Source organism: Thermobia domestica, chromosome 17, assembly GCF_964235325.1.
Source record: "Thermobia domestica chromosome 17, izTheDome1.hap1.1, whole genome shotgun sequence".
NCBI lineage: Eukaryota > Metazoa > Arthropoda > Insecta > Zygentoma > Lepismatidae > Thermobia > Thermobia domestica.
In genome coordinates, this window is record NC_137470.1 from 133,274,183 (window position 1) to 133,294,245 (window position 20,063).

The 20,063-nt window shown below is 36.6% G+C and overlaps 1 protein-coding gene across 1 annotated transcript in view; it reads left to right on the forward strand.

Annotated features, from left to right (window-relative positions):
• Positions 1–1,658: 1,658 nt before the first annotated feature.
• Positions 1,659–20,063, forward strand: part of LOC145674351 (uncharacterized) — a 46,111-nt gene continuing 27,706 nt past the window's right edge. Inside the window, exons 1-3 of the mRNA XM_081744291.1 lie at positions 1,659–1,772; positions 13,381–13,488; positions 16,513–16,644. Of these exons, the coding sequence (XP_081600417.1) occupies positions 13,391–13,488; positions 16,513–16,644 (230 nt within the window). The 5' untranslated portion in view covers positions 1,659–1,772; positions 13,381–13,390. The remainder of the gene's footprint in view (positions 1,773–13,380; positions 13,489–16,512; positions 16,645–20,063) is intronic.

Consider the following 20,063-nt stretch of genomic DNA (forward strand, 5'->3'; position numbering starts at 1 on the left):
TGAGATCTGTGCGTTAACACAGGGAGGTCCAGAGGGTGAAAAGAAAAAAAATCAACAAAATTCTTTATTTCCCTTAACATTTCCCGCCTCAGGAATATGACAGGTTCATGTGAGTGGTACTGTTTGAAAGGCTATTCTATTCTGAAGAGAATGATGTAGAAAACATGATCCAAGGATAAATAGGAAAGTCTCAGGAAATTCTTGTTACATCCGGGTTTTTTGGGTCATCTGTGTTATTGTGGGGATGTTCTTAGCTCGTTTGTAAATATTTCCCCCGCCCTTACTATTCAAGATAGAAGATTGAGTTGATTTATATGTTGATTTTAAGTTGACTTAGTATTTATGAGTAGATTTTAAGGTGTGTGCGTCAACACAGGGGGGGGGGAGGGAACTCAGAATTTCAGAAAAAATCTCTGAAAAAATCCCGATTTCTCTCAAAATTTCCCGCGTCAGGGACATGGTAGGAAAATGTGACAGATACAATTTGAAACGTAGCTTTATGCGAAAAAAAAAATGAGCCATTATTCTACAATAAATAGCAATGAAGCAGTACCTGCTTAACTGAGTCTATAATTTACCTGACAAAGGCAGAATTTTAAAAGGGTTAACACATCCCATCAAAATTAAAATATGAGATTATGATTATAAGAGTGGGCGGCCCAGAGAACCCCAGGAGTTACGAAATTACTACCGAGATAATATCTTCTATAGTGCCTAGCGTGGATTCACGGTTTTCTTAAGGAAGGTTATTTTCACAACCAGTGTGTTAAATACCCCTGGATATATTAAATACCTTCTGAAATCATCACTAATCAAGATTAAAGGAAGCAAAAACCCAAATGTGATTTATTATTATCATTATTAAAATTCTTCAGGATTTGTGAAGTACGTTGTCATTAAATCAATAGTCGCAGTCTGCAATATTTTGAAGCACTTCCTGTGACTGTGTTAGAATGAACATTTAAGTTATAACTTAACGAGACATAATTCATTGCAATTATACAGTATTGTACTCTAGCATTAACTTAAATAAGCAATGAGAGAGAGAAATTACAGTAGGCCGAGCATTTTCCCAAGAACATTAAGCTACTTTATTAAAGAACTGTTACACATAATTAACACTAAGTGTATTATAATATCTGGCTGTAATTAACACTATGTTCTGAAATTCATAAACAAAATATAAGTATCAACTATCCACTATTTTTTGACATATATCTGCTGGTTCTTTGCGTTTGCTAAACCGCTTTGAAAGGACGGAACAGTGTTCAGCTAAGCAACAAATTGGCCTGCCACCTATTGATTAAAATAAGCGTCGAGCAGATTGGGAACAAAATGTGACTTGTTTATTTCGAGTATCGTTGTGTTATTTCAGACATAAAAGTGGATATTTAGTTTCGTTTATATTACTTGTACAATATATATGTTTAGAACTTACAATATGTTTGTTTGAAATTAATCAGTACGTGACAATATGGAAGATAGTGCTGCATGTATATATTTCTTCGCGTACTCATAAGTTCTGTGTACTTTGTGCAGACAACTAAACAACAGTTTGATTAATTAATTGCAGAATGCAACTCCAGAGAGCAAAATACCGTTCCGGTTTTCCAATAATTGACATTGACTGTATTATGTATTGCTTGTTAGCAAAACATAGTAATTATAAGAGAAGGAGAAAGAAAATTTGAACATAGGCTAACATTGTGTTACTTCTACACACAAGACAACTATATTTCTCACGACAAGAGCAGAGGAAATTTTAGACAAAAGTAAGTAATAAGGTTAGTTTTAGTTTTTAGAATATTTTTTTCTTATATAAGCCTACGAATTATTCTTGAGTAACTTGCGATCAGTCTTTGTTATATCAGAACAATAATAGAATTTCAATTAGTTTGGTGCTCGCGAGAGGGAACACACGTTTACGAATTCTGTTATTCATTCCAGTGTTGCCAAACTTAAAAATATTCAACCTCTGTTGTGGAAAGAGATTGGCTTTAGCAGCCCTAGCTAGGGGTAGCTAACGGGCCTCAATCCCCTGCTACATCCTTTACCCCCGAAATTGTTTAAATAAACTTATATTTGAAGAGCAAACGCTTAAGAAAGTGATATCAACTCGAATTAACGGCTCCAATTTTCTCTACTCCTTTGTCGTGTTGTATAAACGCGATTTATGTGAGAATTTTATGGAATAAGCCAAAATCTTCGAGTTTTTAAAAGTTTCAAACTAATTGCGAAATATTTATGATTGTAATGGGAGGAGATTGACATTTGATATCTCTGTAGCAAAATGGTCTACCCTGAATAACATGTTTTTGCTTATTGTTTCTATTTCAAATACTGTATGAAGTTCGTCTTCTATTGTCTCCTTAACGATTTCCCTACCCTTTGCAAGGCACACTTACATTTCCCGTTACATGTTATGTTTACACACATAATTGATAACTCGGCAGATATAGCTATTACAATTGCGAATTGTAAATATTTGGCAAGGTTCTAGAACACAGGTCCCCCTTCCCATTTAGCTGTAATAAATACAGAAGGTAACGTCCTCTGCTGAGCTCTAACCTGCCTTCACTCGCTGACGCTCGCTCGTCAATACTATGTGAATTAAATATTAAACTTTGGTACAGAAAGGAACTAACCTAGCTACTAACGTATATGGGGGGAACCTGTGTTCTAGAACTTCTCTAAATATTTTATACAGACAGTAAGATACTTGACACAGACACACATATACATACAGGCCGATCTCTAGAGGTATTATTTAAGGAGGAGGACTGACTGAAATGATGTAATAATGATAATAATATAAGCTTCACGAGCCAAAACAGAGAAATCCAAATTGACGAGCGTAATCCATGCGCAGTAATTGAGCGCGAAGACGTCTTTGTACTGCCGTTCAAAGTCGACAGCGACCCTAATTCCAATCCAGAGTGAGAGCAGCCTATGTTGATGAAGACGTGCACGAGCGAGTGTGAATTTCATCCGGCGTAAGCCTCATTAAGATTAGTGAGAATTAGCCACTTTGAGGATATCTGGCCAAACCCCGAGATTCCCGATTGCGAAATGGCTGTATCTACTTTGGAACTATTCCATGGCGGAGGCTCTCCAGTTAATGTTGCAGGCCCGTAGCCAACGCCCAAAGACGGGATGGACGTGAGTGCATATTACGTACATACCAGTGGACAACTGAAAGTTTGAGAGTGGGTTAAAGATCGTCGTAGCGGACCTGAGCCCCTGCCCCACCTCCAAGGTACCGGCATGTATTGTACATAATCCATCATCAAATATATATAACTGACACTTATAACATATAGCGCTGAACTCTCTCTCCTAATCCCTTTACAGTATCTCCTGCATGTAAGAGTAATCTAATAATATCGTCCAACTACTACAATAGGTAAATCAGTAAAGCCAGCAAGTGGAAAAATTTTAATACATTAGGAAAAAGTTTCTCTAAAAAAGAAATAAGTAATCATGTATGATGGACACGCCTTCTAATCATCTACCAAAGCAGCAGATTCGGCCCGTGACGGAATTCGCATGAGTAAATAGGCCTAAGAGACCTTTTTTGTTTTTGCTTGAAACTCAGAAAACTTTCTTAATACGGGAATTGTTGTACACAACAGTTAATACATGAGATAACCTACATTCAAGCGATAGAACTTTAATTTTTATCAATGTGACTTCCTGAAAGCCGTGGAGTAAGAATTAAAAATTTTTGGGACTGATTAAGAATAGCTCGTCACAAAAAGCTCTCTCTCTCTTTTTTTTTTTTTTTTTTTTTTTTTTTTTTTTGTCATTTTAGGGTTAAAATGGTGGTGTGCACGTGAAATAAATTTGTGTAGATTATTAAATTGGGCATTACTCAGCAGACGGTTCTACCAAATTATGACAAGTTTCTTACATTTTCAGGTTAAGTTAGAGCTTTTTATGTATTTATTTTAGCAGAACATGCACTAGATGAGGAGCTCCATTACTACTTGTGAATTCACTTCAACAGGGCTCAGTATAAATACAATGTGGACGGATGGCATAACAACAACAGTGCATAAAGCGCGAACAAGTTTGTACTAGGTGGTCACTAAAAAGCACGAATACTGTCTAATTGAGTCAGAGCAGGAGCGCAGCAATGTGCTGAAGGGGGTGCGCCCGTGGGTATCAGGGGGGACAACGACGGGGCTATACGTTTAAGCCAGGATAGTGGAGAGAACACTTACACATGCAATACTTTCACTGTTCTCAAAATTCATTTCAATATGCTGTGCACTGCAGGTAATTACTTATATACATGTTCCCATTCCTTTACAAAAAATGACATTTTCTATTAATAGAACCGTTTGCTCAAGTGAACCCTTAAATTGGATTAGCAGAGAAATTTAGCATGATGGGGGAAAATTATATTTATAAGCGCTCCAACTATATATTTTTATGCGATATGAAATATTAATTTCTTCCACTGTCTTGGTTTTAGCGCATACCCTCCGTTCTTAGCGCTTCTGCTCCAACAGACGCACCTCGGAAAATACCCCTCCTGCTGTGCTTCTGACTGACTGGGCTAGCTAGCATTTTCGCTTGTAAGGCCACGTAGCACAACTTTGTGTTTTGCACATTCGATTTTCTGGTATACATAAAAACATGAAAGAAGAAATTCTCGTAAGATGAATCTGCACACATGAGGTCATATCGTACCCTAAGAAATAACTTCTAAGACAGTGTGTGTGAATTTGGTGGTAAAATTGTTGCATATAATAGGCTAAAATGAAAATGAAATTCTTTAGTTTTACCTCCCACGCTTATGCCGGTTAGGCTAAAGAAGACGGTGATGGTGAGAAATGAATGAAAGTGGGAGGAAACGGGAGAACCCCGAGAAAACCCACGAGCACGGTGTTTGTCCACTACAAGGTCCACACGGCGTGAGCTGGGATCGAACCAGGGACCCCAAGCACCGGAGGTGAACGCTCTACCACTGATGCGCCGCGCTCCCTACCGGTATATAATAGACTAGCAAGTACTACATTGCACAAAGTCATTGTCAGTGCACATGAGTGTGCGCGAATATTCTCAATCTGTACGCGGTGCTCATTTTCTTTTGGCGCACCACACTTTGAAAGATTTACAGGAAAAAATCAATACTTTGAACGTAAAGATATATTAAAAAGAAAAAGATAAATAATTTCTGTGAACGATAAAATAAAATACACAGTAATACACTTGTATTTTGTGGTTACAAGTGTAGGGTTACTAGTGTAATATCATTAGAAGTGCATTACGAGGGTTAAAATAATTGCAGCATCTGTAAGATTACTGTATAAGAAATTATTTTTCCCCGGCGCGAATATCTGCACAGTGCACAGAAGCTGTATTTTATGTTTACATGTGGAGCGATACTAGTATGAAACCATTGCAAATGCTATTGGAACTCGTATCACTGCCAAAACTCACTCCCCTTCACTACATATGCGTATACTCACCTTCGCTGTCGCGCCTGCTCTCTTAGGAACCCCCCACTTTCGCCCTGTTCTGATTCGGTTAGATATCATTCGTGCTTTTTACTGGCTAGGTAGCACATGCTGTTATGTGTTTTGCACTACAGTGCAAAACTGTAGTTTTTATGCATAAATCCGGACGCCATATTTATATGCGAAACGTGAAAGAATGGAAATTTTTCAGTAATTGTTTATGACGGGCCCCCTGGAATTTTGAACTATGCCGTGTGAGATATTTCCATGTCGCCCAGCGCAAATCATTTAGGAAAGGATAAGAAGGAAATTAGTGAAAGAATTCTAATTTTTCAACACTTATTTCGAGTGGTGCGCCAAAACTAGACCTGAACACTGTGCGCAGTTAGTTGGACCGAAACCCTTCACTGATTCATTTAAAAAAGGAAAAGTGATTAAAAGAAATGTTCCTTAAATTTGATGGACTAATCTTAGTATGCGCCATATTATTACGGTAATGAAATAAACTTTATAAGGCAACACGAAATTATTTGTGTAATGAAACCATAAATATTTACTCAGTGTATAGTGACCCAGGTTTATAAACTGCAGGGAAATGTTTGAACAAGTGATCCTCGTATTTTAAATCAGTCTGCCTTTTAATGTATATAATTTTAATTAGCTTCTACACATCATCTACATTAGATAAAAACAGTACTCGCATAAGGCGCTGCTTTTTCTGTCTTATTTCGTACCGTACTTTACTCTTATTATTCCCAGATTTATTACGTTACGTATCTGACTATTAAGCATAATTTGAGTTTGTAGTACCATTTTAAGGATTACGGAGTTCTAATAAGCTTTTGTGAAATTTTGAGACCCGTGTGGAGATTAGCTTCTTCTTCGAAGCTTACTAATAAGTTATAGTCTGTGCATGTATATGCTGAATCATAATTTCGTTGATATTTGTAGAGGTAAATTTATATTAATATTCGTATTTTTCTTAATATAAATTAATGTAAAATGCTGAATTGTTAAATATAGTTCACTGATTCTTATTGTTGTAGTAAACATCGCAGTGATTTTTAATTTACTTATGTATTTAGGTGGGAAACATGTAAATAGCATAAAACACGTGCTTCGTTAAGACGCTATTATACGTAAGCAAACAGTCCTGTAACGATTTACAGTGAGAATCCATGTATTTTAAAACTTTACAGGACGAATTAAATGCTCCTGACCTAGTAAGAATGGCCACCTAGCAGTAGTGCTGTATCCACTATCCTGATTGATCCGTATATTCACCGTCGCTGACTCGTACAAAGAGTAAATTTAATGTAAAAGTACGTCTAAATATGAAGTGATTGTACCTTATTGGAAACGTATTGAAAATTTGAGCCAGCGACGCATTGTGAACGTTACTCCTAAGTTTACTAAGTAGATATGTACTAATTCTGTGACTGCTAACAGCCCTACACCAGACACTTTTGTGCCGTCGGTATTTATACTCCGGTGCCGGAAATGTTTGATTGCCTTGTATACTGTTGTTCCCGTGTCCAGTATTCATATTCAGTAGGTATAATTACGTCGAAAAGTATGTTTCTTCATCTAGTGAGAAGTGTGGGAGCCGGAGTAAGCAATACTGTTAGAAAGCAGGAAAGTAGCTGTGAATGTTAGGGCGCAAAAGGCACAGAGGCAGGTGTTATTCTTAATTACTGAATGGGTAGAAATCTACACGATATACATACGGTATAATCTTTACCTTATAATGTTTCCTTCTTTATGCTGTCTCGCTTTGGCGATTCAATACATATCGTCTACATAAATGACTCCTTTAAATTTGACTCTTCCCTTCTGAATTAACAGATTTTACCCGTAGATTTTTCAAAGTGCATTACATGTGAGGCAAAAGAAAATTGAGTACAGACTAATAAGGGGAAGTTGCAACGGAACCAAATGAGGCAAAATTTTCGGAGCTATCCCATTTTATGGGGGGTATAAGTTTGTGAAATCGACGGAAGGAATGTGTTACCTGATTTCTTAATTGGATTGTACCAGTAATGAAGATATATTAGGATCTTACGTCCTATACTTGTAATATGGTAAAAATACGGAATGGAGAGTGTGCTCTGTACCTCCTAGTTGACCGTAGGGGAAACATGAAGTGAAGTGCTGTGCTACATGCAAGGCATTTTTTTTTATGCTTTATAAACGAGTTTTCAACTTTCCTCTTTTATGCGTATACTTACCGTCTCTTACGTGCCTGCTATCTATAAACGCATTCCCTCGCTGCCGCTGGGGCCCTCCTGCTGCTCACCTACCCTGGCTCGGTTACATGACATAACTAGTTGCTAGTGGCCACCCAACACAAGTTGTTTTATTCTCCGTCCTCTTAAAGTCAATTTGCATCCAGTAAAGGGTATTTCGTTAAGTTCCGTCAGCTAATAGACAGAATAACAAATAAGACCTTCAGATCCGTTTGCCAGATTTGGTTGATGGGTTACTTTACGTTACGTTTCATTTACGGCACGATTCTAGTTTAGGGGATACACTAACATTCATTAGACATTATCTTCTCTTACCACGAAACCACTGTTACTGCCTCAAAGACATTTCTTAAGGTAGATGGTAAATTGCTAGCTGCAGGTTGACTTTAGGAGGACTGAGTATAAGCTACGAATGAACTTAAAACACGTATCATTTTCTACTAGGTTGGATCTAAAATACACGAGTACTATTTAACCGGTTCAGGAAGGAGCGCGACAAAAGGACCAGAGTGGTTACGAGGGGTGCGTCCGTAGAAAGCAGGCGCGTCACCAACTTTGGGTATACGCATAAACAAAGGTAGGGCAAAACATTACGTGCCATAGAGTCACAGCTTTGTGACAGTTTGTACACTCACATTTCTAATAGCACTTCAGTTCTTCATATCTTTCTCATAGAATAAACTAGTTAATCAAGCGCGCTCAAGAGACATTGGTTTTGTTTCCGTTTTTCCTAGTAACATTTCACACCATTGACTATTCTATTATATTTCAAGATATACCAAACTTTATTTTTCCTTGTTTTCACATCTTTACTTTTGACTTCGCGTCGTTACACTTAATTATTTGTGTCTTACGCACTTTGTTAGAATTTACTTGCGCAAAACACTGTTAAATCTCAATCCGCAGGGATATTCGCCATTTTCTCAATATACTCCCACCATAGTTCGGTAACCTTGGGCTCTAACGTCCATCATAACAAGGTATATCCATCCTTACTATCTCGGTATTCATGAATAAACACTAATTTCTACCGTTTTCTTATTCTATCACGCTACAAGGACCGCAATCGGCAGTTGTTTCCGGTGAATTTTGCAAGATTTTATTCATTTCGGCGGACCTTAACGGAACTTAACCCCAGTAATGCAATACCTCCCATATAAGACATTTTTTAAAGCAGCAGAAGTATATTTTGTGCTAAGGGAATGTAATATTTCATGAATCCTAGAATGGGATAGTGCCGTAAACGTAATATAACCTACCGTATCAGCTGAAACTTCTAATGCCTTCGTTAGGCAATTTGTAATTTTAGATTAGTTATTCTGTTCATTAGAAGCGGGCCTTAACGGAATAGATGCATTTTTCTTCCAATTTTCTTGTTTAAATGGTTCCCTAAGATGATCCAAGCTGTTATTACTCTGGCGCATGCATAAATAATTGCGTATGGATAGATTTTGTTCCTTCAAACTAATGTTCCCTAGAAAATGTCTATGTGCTGGGCAAGTACTTGATATCCTATTATATGCAATTATTTCTTCGCGAAATTCACTCGTAGTGCCTTAGAAGTTTTTTTTTTTTTTTTTTTTTTTTTTTTTTTTTTTTTTTTAGGAAGAGATTGCATTCATGGATGCAGATTCAGTTTGAATATATACCATAAAAATCAACTGCAAAAAAGAACAAACCAACTTGTGCTAGGTGGTCATGAAAAAGTTAGAATGCTATCTAACCTAGTCAGGGTTGGAGTGAAGTTGTTTAACACACGCGTGGGAACGTTCGTAGGCAGCAGGCGCGTCATCGACGGCCGGTATATGCAAAAACGAACATGTTGCAGGATTACACTTAATATCGTATAAGATCAGATAGGTTATAGCACTTTGATAGTTTCACACATGTAAACATGAAACACTGGTTTTGTATTTTCTGAAAAATTCCTCCGATAATATCCTAGACAACTCTCTTTCGTATACACTTACTGATTTTATCTGTAAAATTGACATTTTTATGACGGACTATACTTAATCAGTGCCCGAGGCCTTTTTTTTTTTTTTAATTAGTCGTTCCAAAAATACTGGGTCGCCTTATATTCGCAAACTAAGTTTGGTAGTTGATATCAGTAGGGCTTACACGGAGCGTTAAAATATGCCGCCATTATTGTAGTCATGGTTGTTTTTTATATTTTTTTTCTTACGGTAAAAGTGCATGTACCGTAAATTAACATATTTGTTTTCATTTACAGTGCTTATTTCACCAATGTGGGGACTGCTTCATAAAATTATTTTACTTATTCTTAGTAATACCCTACTATGTTGTAGTCTGTTCTTTTATTAGCGCATTCGTCATGTATTTTAACAGTCCTGTAGTACTGTTATTTGCTTGAGGCCAGTAACTCTACCTTTGTAAACATAGAATACACAGTAAATGTACTGTATATTGTTCAGATTAATAGCCTGCGAGAACAAGTTCCTTAAATCATTCTTTCTATGTGAATTACCAGTAGTACATTTTACCTGTATGTTTTCTAAAAGATCCCGATATTCTTAATGTTCACCCCGTATTTTACCGGTGTATGTTCTTTTATTATTATAATTTAGGCAACCAATAATTAGCCCAAGTCAGGAGTAGATAATGTTAACTTTTTTTATTTATCTTAAGATATTTCGTATAACTAAACAATTAGTAATTTTGATTATTAAGAATTTGTTAGAAAAAGGGGAAAGAACCATGGAATTCTTCAAAATAATGTTTGTTAATGAAATGTAAAAGGAAAAAGTAAATGGTGAAGAATATGAAGATTCCAATTAAAATTTCCGCATTAATAAAATTTAGACACATTCCTGACTTTGTTAATATTGCATGCATATATCTCTGAAGACTTGAAGTTAGTACTACATGCTAGATTGTTCGCAGAAGTATTTAACCCGTAAGTACTCGCGTCCTTTTTGTGACACTGGTACTCGCGCGGGGGTTCTGTAGACCCTTCAAATTGATATTTGTTTTATTTCAAAAAATATATTTTTTAATAATTAAGACAATGTAGCGTAACTCTAGACATTTTTTAAATATTTTTTCATCAGAACTTCTGGCTAGCAACACAAAAGTTACCTGGTTGGGGGTCTGTGAACACCCTGCGCGAGTACGTAAGGGTTTTAATATACGCTGTAAATCCATGTTAGATAACATACATTTTCTATCATTTTCTACCTTGTGCATTAAAACTCAAATGAACAATTGTGCTGCTTAACCATTTGATTTATTTATTCCTTGATTCAGATATCGAAATCGAAATCGAACTGCCATCGCAGGATTGACCAATTGCTGCAAGTAAGATCCAATATACTATTCCGGTTTGTATTCAAGGCTGAGTACTCGCCCTGGGAATCGAACTTGGTACCACACACACAATAGCACGAGTGTTACCCTTTTGACCATGAAAGGTCTTTGTCCTTAGCTGGAATTTCCTATGTTTGAAAGTGTGCCTTAAATTAGAAATCCACTTTCCTCGATAAAATCAACTAGTGAGATATTAAGACTGGGCCGAGAACTGATCTCCGGGCACCAGGTTTTTGTGTCGGTATACACTATGCACGTGATTCTCCAAATATATCAGGAGTTATGATATCGTCCATTTTGTCTAAACAACTCAGTACCTACCTCAAGAAAGAAACTCTTTCTGATACGGGTGGACCATGTTGTAGGGGATATCGGATCAGCATGCCAAGTTGGAGGTTGTTTCTTAGTTCTTGGCCAAGTTATACTTTTTCACTATTTGGGTTTTATTCGATTCATTGCTGTGGAATATGTAGGGTGATTATTATTATTATTATTGTGATTTATATAGTTTTCTCGATGTTTTCCTTTACAATGTTGCTTATGTATATGTTCGAAGAAGACATGTGCACATCAGAATCGTTTTAATTTGTAGACTATTGGTGAAAAATAATTCCGGCATAACACTATTTTTTCCCACGTTTACCGTTGTTTCTTGAGATCCAAATACGTTAGTAACTGAAGTTTTATATTATTCAATGATTAATTTGTTTCTTACAATTTTATTACTCAGTTTCTTAAAATGCGTAATTCAGCATACATATTTGCAGCACTACACGTACTTACTTGTTTTAACGAATGCACACTGTGCAAAATAATCTCCCCCCTTTTTTGCTGAAAAATTGAATAAAGATCGAAAAGTTCTGTTTTGAAAATTAAAGCTTTCCCAATTATGTAAAAATTATTAATATATCACGGGTTAATTGTTTATAGGATCACAAATTCGAATAAAACATTGTCAGTTCAACTAATGTATTGGAACTCATTGTTTCTTCTTCCTTTGCTTAAAATATCTTAACAATAATTTGCTTCAATTAGCACTAAATATTTAAAATTGAGGGAATGAACATTTATTTTAAATTTCCCCTCCACATTTCTCATACACTTAACGATGGTAACTTTTTTTTTTCGACTTCATTGTTATTAACAAGCAATCATGCAATTATGTTTAAATATTAGGAAATGTAAATATTGTAAAATTCTTCCCTTTGTAGCTGTAGGAAGAGCAAAGTTGGGTAAATCAGAGTCCGGAATCGACTGCCAGTAGAGGTTTATTATAGAACAGTATTTACAGAAATATTTCAATATAACTTTCTTTAATGCGAGGTAGAGAAAAGGTAGGCCAAGACCTTACAGCCTTAGGGCAGCATCTCAACAGAGCTCCGGGCAAACTAAATAGAGTGGTGTAGGAAACCGCATTGCTCCGAAGCCAGCAGTGAGGAGGTTAAGTCACAGAGCTCCGTGCAAGCTAAGGTGGGTGGTAGGGAAGCCTAGAGTTCCGCAGCAGACTAGAGGCTTTTAGGTTGGGTTTCTCCTAGAGCTCCAGGTAAGCTAGAGGAGGGGTTTAACCAATCGCAGACTGGTGACTATCGCTTGAATCCTCTTATATAGGCACTCCGGGCAGCGATGGCGCTGTTGCTCCCTTCTCGTCATGTGTCTTGTAGGTCTGTCGTCTGCTTCTTGTAGTAACCCATCGTGAAGTACTCCATCTTAAATACATGTGGTTGTTGTTTACAGACAAGAGCACGTGTAATATTTATAAACACTAGCACGTGGTACATTACAACATACATAATAAAATATCTAATGCACTATTAACTAAGCTTGTACTTACGTTAACACCCCTTGGTAACAATGAAAGTTTTGACCATAGACAGCCAGGATGTTAGAGGGTCAAAAGCTACGAATTGAGTTTGTTGGCGAAGATGATGTTCAAACAGGAAGTGGTCGAAATCAACCATTTCCGGTTTTAACGTTGGTCACTATGAGCAAAGTTACTAATAGATAGGGAAAAGCAGTTCTCTGTAATCGATTGAGCTCTCAAGAATAAAGTTCATCTATATCCGAAATTCTCTACTGAAAGCTGAAGTGATAGAAATTAACTGTAGCTTAGAGTTCGAGTATTTATCTACATAGAGCAAAAACTGTAACAGATAGCTAAAAGTGGCTTTTCTTTGGAATCTATTTATCGTTTTAAGATTAGGTACCATCTTCTCTTATAACCCTTAGAGAATTTTCTTTTCTTTCTCAGTAGTATATATGATATTAAATCGGTCTATAATTATATAAATATGCATGCTAGATCAGATATTGGTGTTACCATATTTTTACATCTATGTTTCCAGTGAAGAAATTATGTCGGACGGATGTGATGAATGGAGTATAGTGGTGGAGGAGCTGGTCAGGGCCGTCCAGGTAGCTGGTCTCCCGGTGAACCTTTCTGCTCCACGACTGTAAGTACTATGTTAGGTACAGTGATAAGTCACTTCGGAAATTATCAAACTTTATTAAAATCAAAAGTTCTATTAAACCGTTGCATATTCAATATGTGATACTTGTAGCATTTGCTGTTCGTGTGGGCATTATAATGATTGATGTGTTCTAGGATTATAATTTAGTTTATATATGCTATAGCAGATACATTTAGAAAAAAAGTTGAGAATGCTCCAAGAGCATTACCAGAACGAACTTAAAAAGAATTATGTTTTCTTATTAACTTCTACAGGCTTTGTACCAATTGTTCTATATACACTCATGTCCAAAATTATTGTTGCATGTCTATAAATATCAGGGTTTGCCCAAGTGGGCCCAGCCCGAAAAAAACTACCGGGTTTTTTCGGGTTGGACCCACCTGAAAAACCCCACCCTAAAACCCACCTGGGTTGTTGAGCTTTCTGTTAATATATTATTGATACAACCAAGGTGATCACATTGAAAGTGATTTTTATCAGATTTTGGACTTTCCTTGGGCGAATTAAATGCTTTTCCGTTAAGGTATACAACATTCAACATAAGACCTTTATAAAGTTCTGAATGCACTGAATGAAATATTTTGATAAAACCCAATTAAACCCGAAAATACCCATATGGACCCAGGTGGGTTGGGCTTTTTCAGAAAAACCCGGGTTTTTTTCAAACCCTGAATTAAGTACTAAAATTCAGGCTAAGAACAACGCTCAATATCAGAAGGAATTCTTACTGGCAGAGAAATGATTCATTCTACAAAGCATATTTTGGAAATTGGGAAATGTCGTCGTGAGAGAAGTTAACGCTCATCTAACACGATATTTGTGGGTGGCGTCAACTATATGTATTGTGGAAGACTATATCGTATCGCTAAGTGTTCATTACATTATTCAATTGTCCTGAATACTCAACCGTCGGAGAACGTTTAAGGTTGGATAATAGTAATTGGTTAATATTGGGTTATATCGCTGTTTTTAGATTGAAATAGCGTTCTGTGAGGCTTTTCGTTCTATTCTTATCTGGTTTATTTAACTTTTATTGTTATTTAACTTGTTGTTTTTATTTTAATGACGGGAACAAATAGCCTTGCTACTGACGTTCCATTAAACTGTAATCATTCATTCATTCATTTAAAGTTTTTAATAAATATCGAAACATTTGTTCCCTATGATTGCGATGGCAAATTGTAATCATCTTCTATATCTCAACTTGGTCACGAGGAATCTTTTCCTGGAATTTTCTGAAACACTATTTCGTCTTTTGTTTGTATTTGGTTTGCGGGGAAAAATGAAGGTGTAACACCCCGTCCGCAGCTAAATAAATAAATAAATAAATAAAATACATACATAAATAAAGAAAACGCAGAAGGAGCTTTTTGGGGGAATAGCTGCGAGAAGAAGAAATCTCTCTCAAATAATTGATAATCCAATCGCAGATATACAGTTGATATATATCATATAATAATAATAGCAGTAATATCAATAATAAATAGTAAAACCAATTTTTCAACAAGAAGCATTATTACAAAAATTTACAAACAATATTTCTTCAGTTGAAACAGCAAATTCTCTGATATCATAGTTCAGTTGATTTTGAGTTTAACGTCCCTTTTCAGCAGCGAGGCTGTATGAGACTTGGACCTACTGATTAATGTGGAATCCGAACCACATGAGCTCCCGCCGGGAATCGGACCCGGGTGTCCCGCGCCAAAGGCGCGTACGCTAACCGCTTAGCACGGATGAGCTCATTTCATAGTTCAGTCAATCGATGCAGTTCTCTAATATTTAAGGACTTCCTTAACAAAATTCATCAAATACTTGACAAAATTGAAGTTCGTTTACAAAGTTAAAAAAATTTAATGCACGTCTGATTCAACCAAGGATCTCTGTAAGCAAATACATACGATACAGCAAAAATTTCTTTGTAGACGGGAGGAACCATACAAAAGTAGAAATTATTGATGTCGCTCACTTCCCTCCAAATCATAGGCACTGCAAAAGGCATTCAACATCTCTTCCTATTTATCCAGTTTCTAAGATTGCTGACATAAGTGTTGCAGAATATGGGGTGCCCAATCTTTATCTTGATCTATAGTTTTACACACCAATATAAGAATGTGATAGGCTTTTATTGTTTGCACTGTTTGCAGAATGTTGCTACATTTTTGTCTATTTAAACACTTTTCGAGAAACTTGAACTGCTCACAGATATGCATGACAAACACATGTATTTTTTGTGCAGCACTTCACAAAAACACATCGAGAACTCTGATAAATTCTGTTATGTTGTTGTATCACACATTAGAAGAAACAACTAAAATGAGGAACAGAAAGAAACTAAGTGTTGATATAGTTCTTCGTGTGTGACAGCTAATCTCAAACGTGGCTAATATGTTCATTACTATAACGTTATTATTAGGTACAGTGTAAAACAAAAACGAGAGCTACTTTCGATTTTGAAATTAGTTTTCAGCACTACAAAATTAATAGTAATTAGGTGATTTTGTCCAACGAATATTTTCATTGTTCAACAGTGATGGTCACGAGCTTTAAAAAATATGCATCATCATTACTGAGTTTAATAACTGGTCACTTGACCTGATACGACTGTCATTTTGTACAGACCTGGCACAAGCATAGAGTCGTATCTGCTGTTCGAAACACTGGGCTACTTTATGTCCAGAGGCGCTGCCGCTGTCAGTTCCCTTCTCATATTTGTATAGGAACTTCACAGTAAAGCTTAGGTTTCTTTTAGAATTTTATCCGAAATCAGTCGCAATGACGACAGACCGGTTTTTTTCGATAATAGTGGGAATTGAAGTCATTAATCTACTCTGTAGTTCGCTAACTTCATTTTTATTTTATTTTATTTTATTTTTTTTTTTTTTTTTGGGTCAAATATACAAACTTGAGCTTTTGTAATGGCAAGATAAAGAGCTGTAGTGACATATTTTTGGAACCGTGTTGAACCAGTGTAGCGTGAGCGTATTGATTACTTTGTTCACTTTACAGGCTTAGCCCTGCAGGTAGTCAGTCCCCGCTGTATCTTCCAACGAGTCTTCCGTCCAGTACAAGAATCGTTTCGCCTGCGGCGTCCACTCCAGGAGACGTTCGAAGTACATCCGCTTCTCCAGAAGCCAGAAGGTAAGTTATTTTTTTAAAACTGTTTGATGTTGATTAATAATCGTTTTGAAGTCTTAATTTTTCCTCTAGTAATTGCTATACCAGGGTGTCTATCGGTCACGAAAGTCATGAAAAAGTCCCGAAACCAGAAAGCGGTCATGAAAGTCAAGAAATTTAGCGTTTAGGTCACTTTTTTCTTTTCTTTTCTTTTTTTTCTTTTTCTTTTTTTTTTTTTTTTTTTTTTTTTTACCTGGTGAAATATGGTATAGACTGGAAAATTATTTTTCTGTAAAACGTCAAAATTCACCACCAAAAATGTCTATTTTCGGCTTTAGACCCTACCAAATCGCAAACAAAGCACGTTTCTATCGCATGCATGAAAATTTGGCCCAATTCGCTTTTCAAAATATTATTAAATTTTATGGTTTAAGAAAGAAAAGGTCACGAAAATGTCACGAAATTTTATTTTGCAATTTGAGTAGACACCCTGTATACGATATGTGTTTCTCTAAATAACTGAGTAACGAAAGAAAAACTTGATGTAATTTTGACATTTTAGTGGTGCAGCTTATAAATTGATTAAAAATCCATTAAAGCCTTTCTATTTCAAGTGTGTCCCTGCTGGTGATGCTGTCGATCGCAAGAGGAGGGACAAGTTGCTTTGCTATAGCCGAGATCCTTCCAATAGTTGAATGTAGACAGGTTTGCCACATTGACGGGCTTAGCTGTGCACTGTCTCATTAGCCATTCAAAGTAGCTTGCAATCTTCGCTCACCAAACGACTGAATGACAAATTGGCAACACAGACACGTCATTCACTTCGTTCCCCAACACAAAGGGAAAGTTTCATCCGTAAGATGTTAGCGGGGGGTGGGGACGAAGTATGTTTCACATATTTTCGGAGGGCACACTTGAAATAGAAAAGCTCTAACAATCAGGTTTCCTGTAGTTATCATTTATAATTTGGATGATTTACTTTTCTTTTCTCTCATTTTCTCATTTGATAGATCATTCTGTGGATAATAGCAAGTTTCCAGCATATATTTCCTGTTTTTCCTATATATTTGCGCCTGTTCCTATAAACTCATATATTTCCTACATTTTAACGAAACCTCCTATATTTTTGTGGCATTGCTACTTCCACTTTTAAAAGTAACATTAGGAAATACGGTGTGGGTGGTTGAAAGGCCTTTTGTCTCCACAGTAGGGTAAGTGAATGGAGAGTAGAGCTTGCCCAAGTGGGCCCAGCCCGAAAAAAACCGGTGTTTTGTTTCGGGTTGGACCCACCTGAAAAAGACCACTTTAAAACCCACCTGGGTTTTTGAGCTTTCTGTTAATATATTATTGATACAACCAAGGTGGTCACATTGAAAGTGATTTTTATCAGATTTTGGACTTTCCTTGGGCGAATTGAATGCTTTTCCGTTAAGGTATACAACATTCAACATAAGACCTTTATAAAGTTCTGAATGCACTGAATGAATAAAAACAACCTTACCTAAGCTTGAGATAATTAAGTAACAAATTAATGTATGGATTATGCTTATAGCCTATTTCAAGGGAAAAAAAATGCAATTTTATATTTTAGAAAATATTTTCCGTGAATAGTGTGCTCGCCAACTCGGCGACGCCGAGGGACGTTGTCCCACATACGTTTGACGCGTTTAAAGCCATAGATCCGGCACTACCAGTAAGCATGTAGTACATTAGTAAAACTATTAGTATTATTTCTTACCTTTGATGGTAACGCAAGTATTCTTCAGTAAAATTTAGTTTTCGAACAACTACAGTTTAGTGCAGTTATTTGTAGGTACTCTTCAAATAAGCATTCTGTAGAATCAACACCAACAAAAGCGTAAAAATTCGTCAAATTTAAGGAACTCGATGCTCAGAGTTCCGAACTACGTACCGCTTACTATTTCAAGTGCTTTCGTACTAGTGGAAGTTTCGATGTACAGTAAAGGAAAGTACAATTTCGAGGGAGGAGGAAAAAAAAAACACGTCCCGAAAGAAGTTTTAGGGGAAATTCCCCCAATTGAACGCACAAAGCATCGAAACTGATACTTCAACAATAAAACTATTTATTTTATTGTGGAAGATAATTAATTTCATTTAAGACATTCTGAAACATCCTAACTATATATAAAACTACATGAGCTGACATAAATTATTGAGCACTTTCTGTAGGGCTACAATGATTAAATTTGGCATGATGGTAGCTTTCCGGGACTAACGGACAGAAAAATTGCCAAAAGTGAATATTTTTTAATTTTTAGGGGGTCTAAAGAGAGGATGAAAAAAATTTTTGGACCAATAATCTCATGTTTTAGGTACTTAGAATTGGAATAAAAACTTGAAATTCGGTATGCTTGTACGTTTTCTTAGCAGTATCTAAGTAAATCAGTAAAAGTTTAAAATTCCAACTTCAGAGTGGTTTATAGGGAACTGAAAAATCTTTCCCATGTTATTTATATGGTACACCTTTTACACCCCAAAATGTTTAGGCCCTTCCGGCATGATTAGAGCTCTTCCTGTAGGGCTACAATGGTTAAATTTGACATCATTGTAGCTTTTCGGGACAAACCCACGGGAAAATAGCCAAAAGTGAATATTTTTAATTTCTAGAAGGGGTCTAAAGATTGGATGAATTTCCCCGTGTTATTTAAATGGGCTTTTTTTTAACTTACAATCTCATGTTTTAGGTACTTAGAATTGGAATAAAATCTTGAAATTCGGTACCGCAGAGTGGTTTTATGGGGAACTGAATAATCTTTCCCATGTTATTTATATGGGACGTCTTCTACACCCCAAAATGTTTAGGCCCTTCCGGCATGATTAGAATGATGAAATTTGGCATGATTATAGCACTCCAGGACTAACCGACAGCAAAATAGCCAAAAGTGAATATTTTAAATATTTTTAGGGGTCTAAAGGGTGATGAAAAAATTTCCTTGTTATTTGAATGGGCGTTATCTTGGGATATAAAATTTTATCTTTTAAATAGTTGAAATAGGAAAAGAAATGATAGAATTGTGGGTTCAAGAGATGCGAGGCCGTAGGCCGAGCAAAGATAGTGTGTGGTGGGCGATGCCCCCGGATGGGCATATTCAGGAAATATGAAGAGCAAGTTCACGAAATTCACTGTTGATCCAAAGGGTGTTTGATAAAAATGCGAGGCCGTAGGCCGAGCAAACTTCGGGGCAGGGGCGGATCCAGGGGGGGGCGATCGGGGCGATCGCCCCCCCCAGAAGAGGAAAATTTCTTATTTTATATATATAAATAAAACCCATCCCAAAATTTGGAGCCCTTGAAAGTAGCAGTATGACAACCCACCGCCCCCCCCCCCCAGAAGTCGGTCCTGGATCCGCCCCTGCTTGGGGGTCTGGGGACAGAGCCCCCAGCTGGCCAAAAGCTAGTTTATTTTATAAAATATGATATAT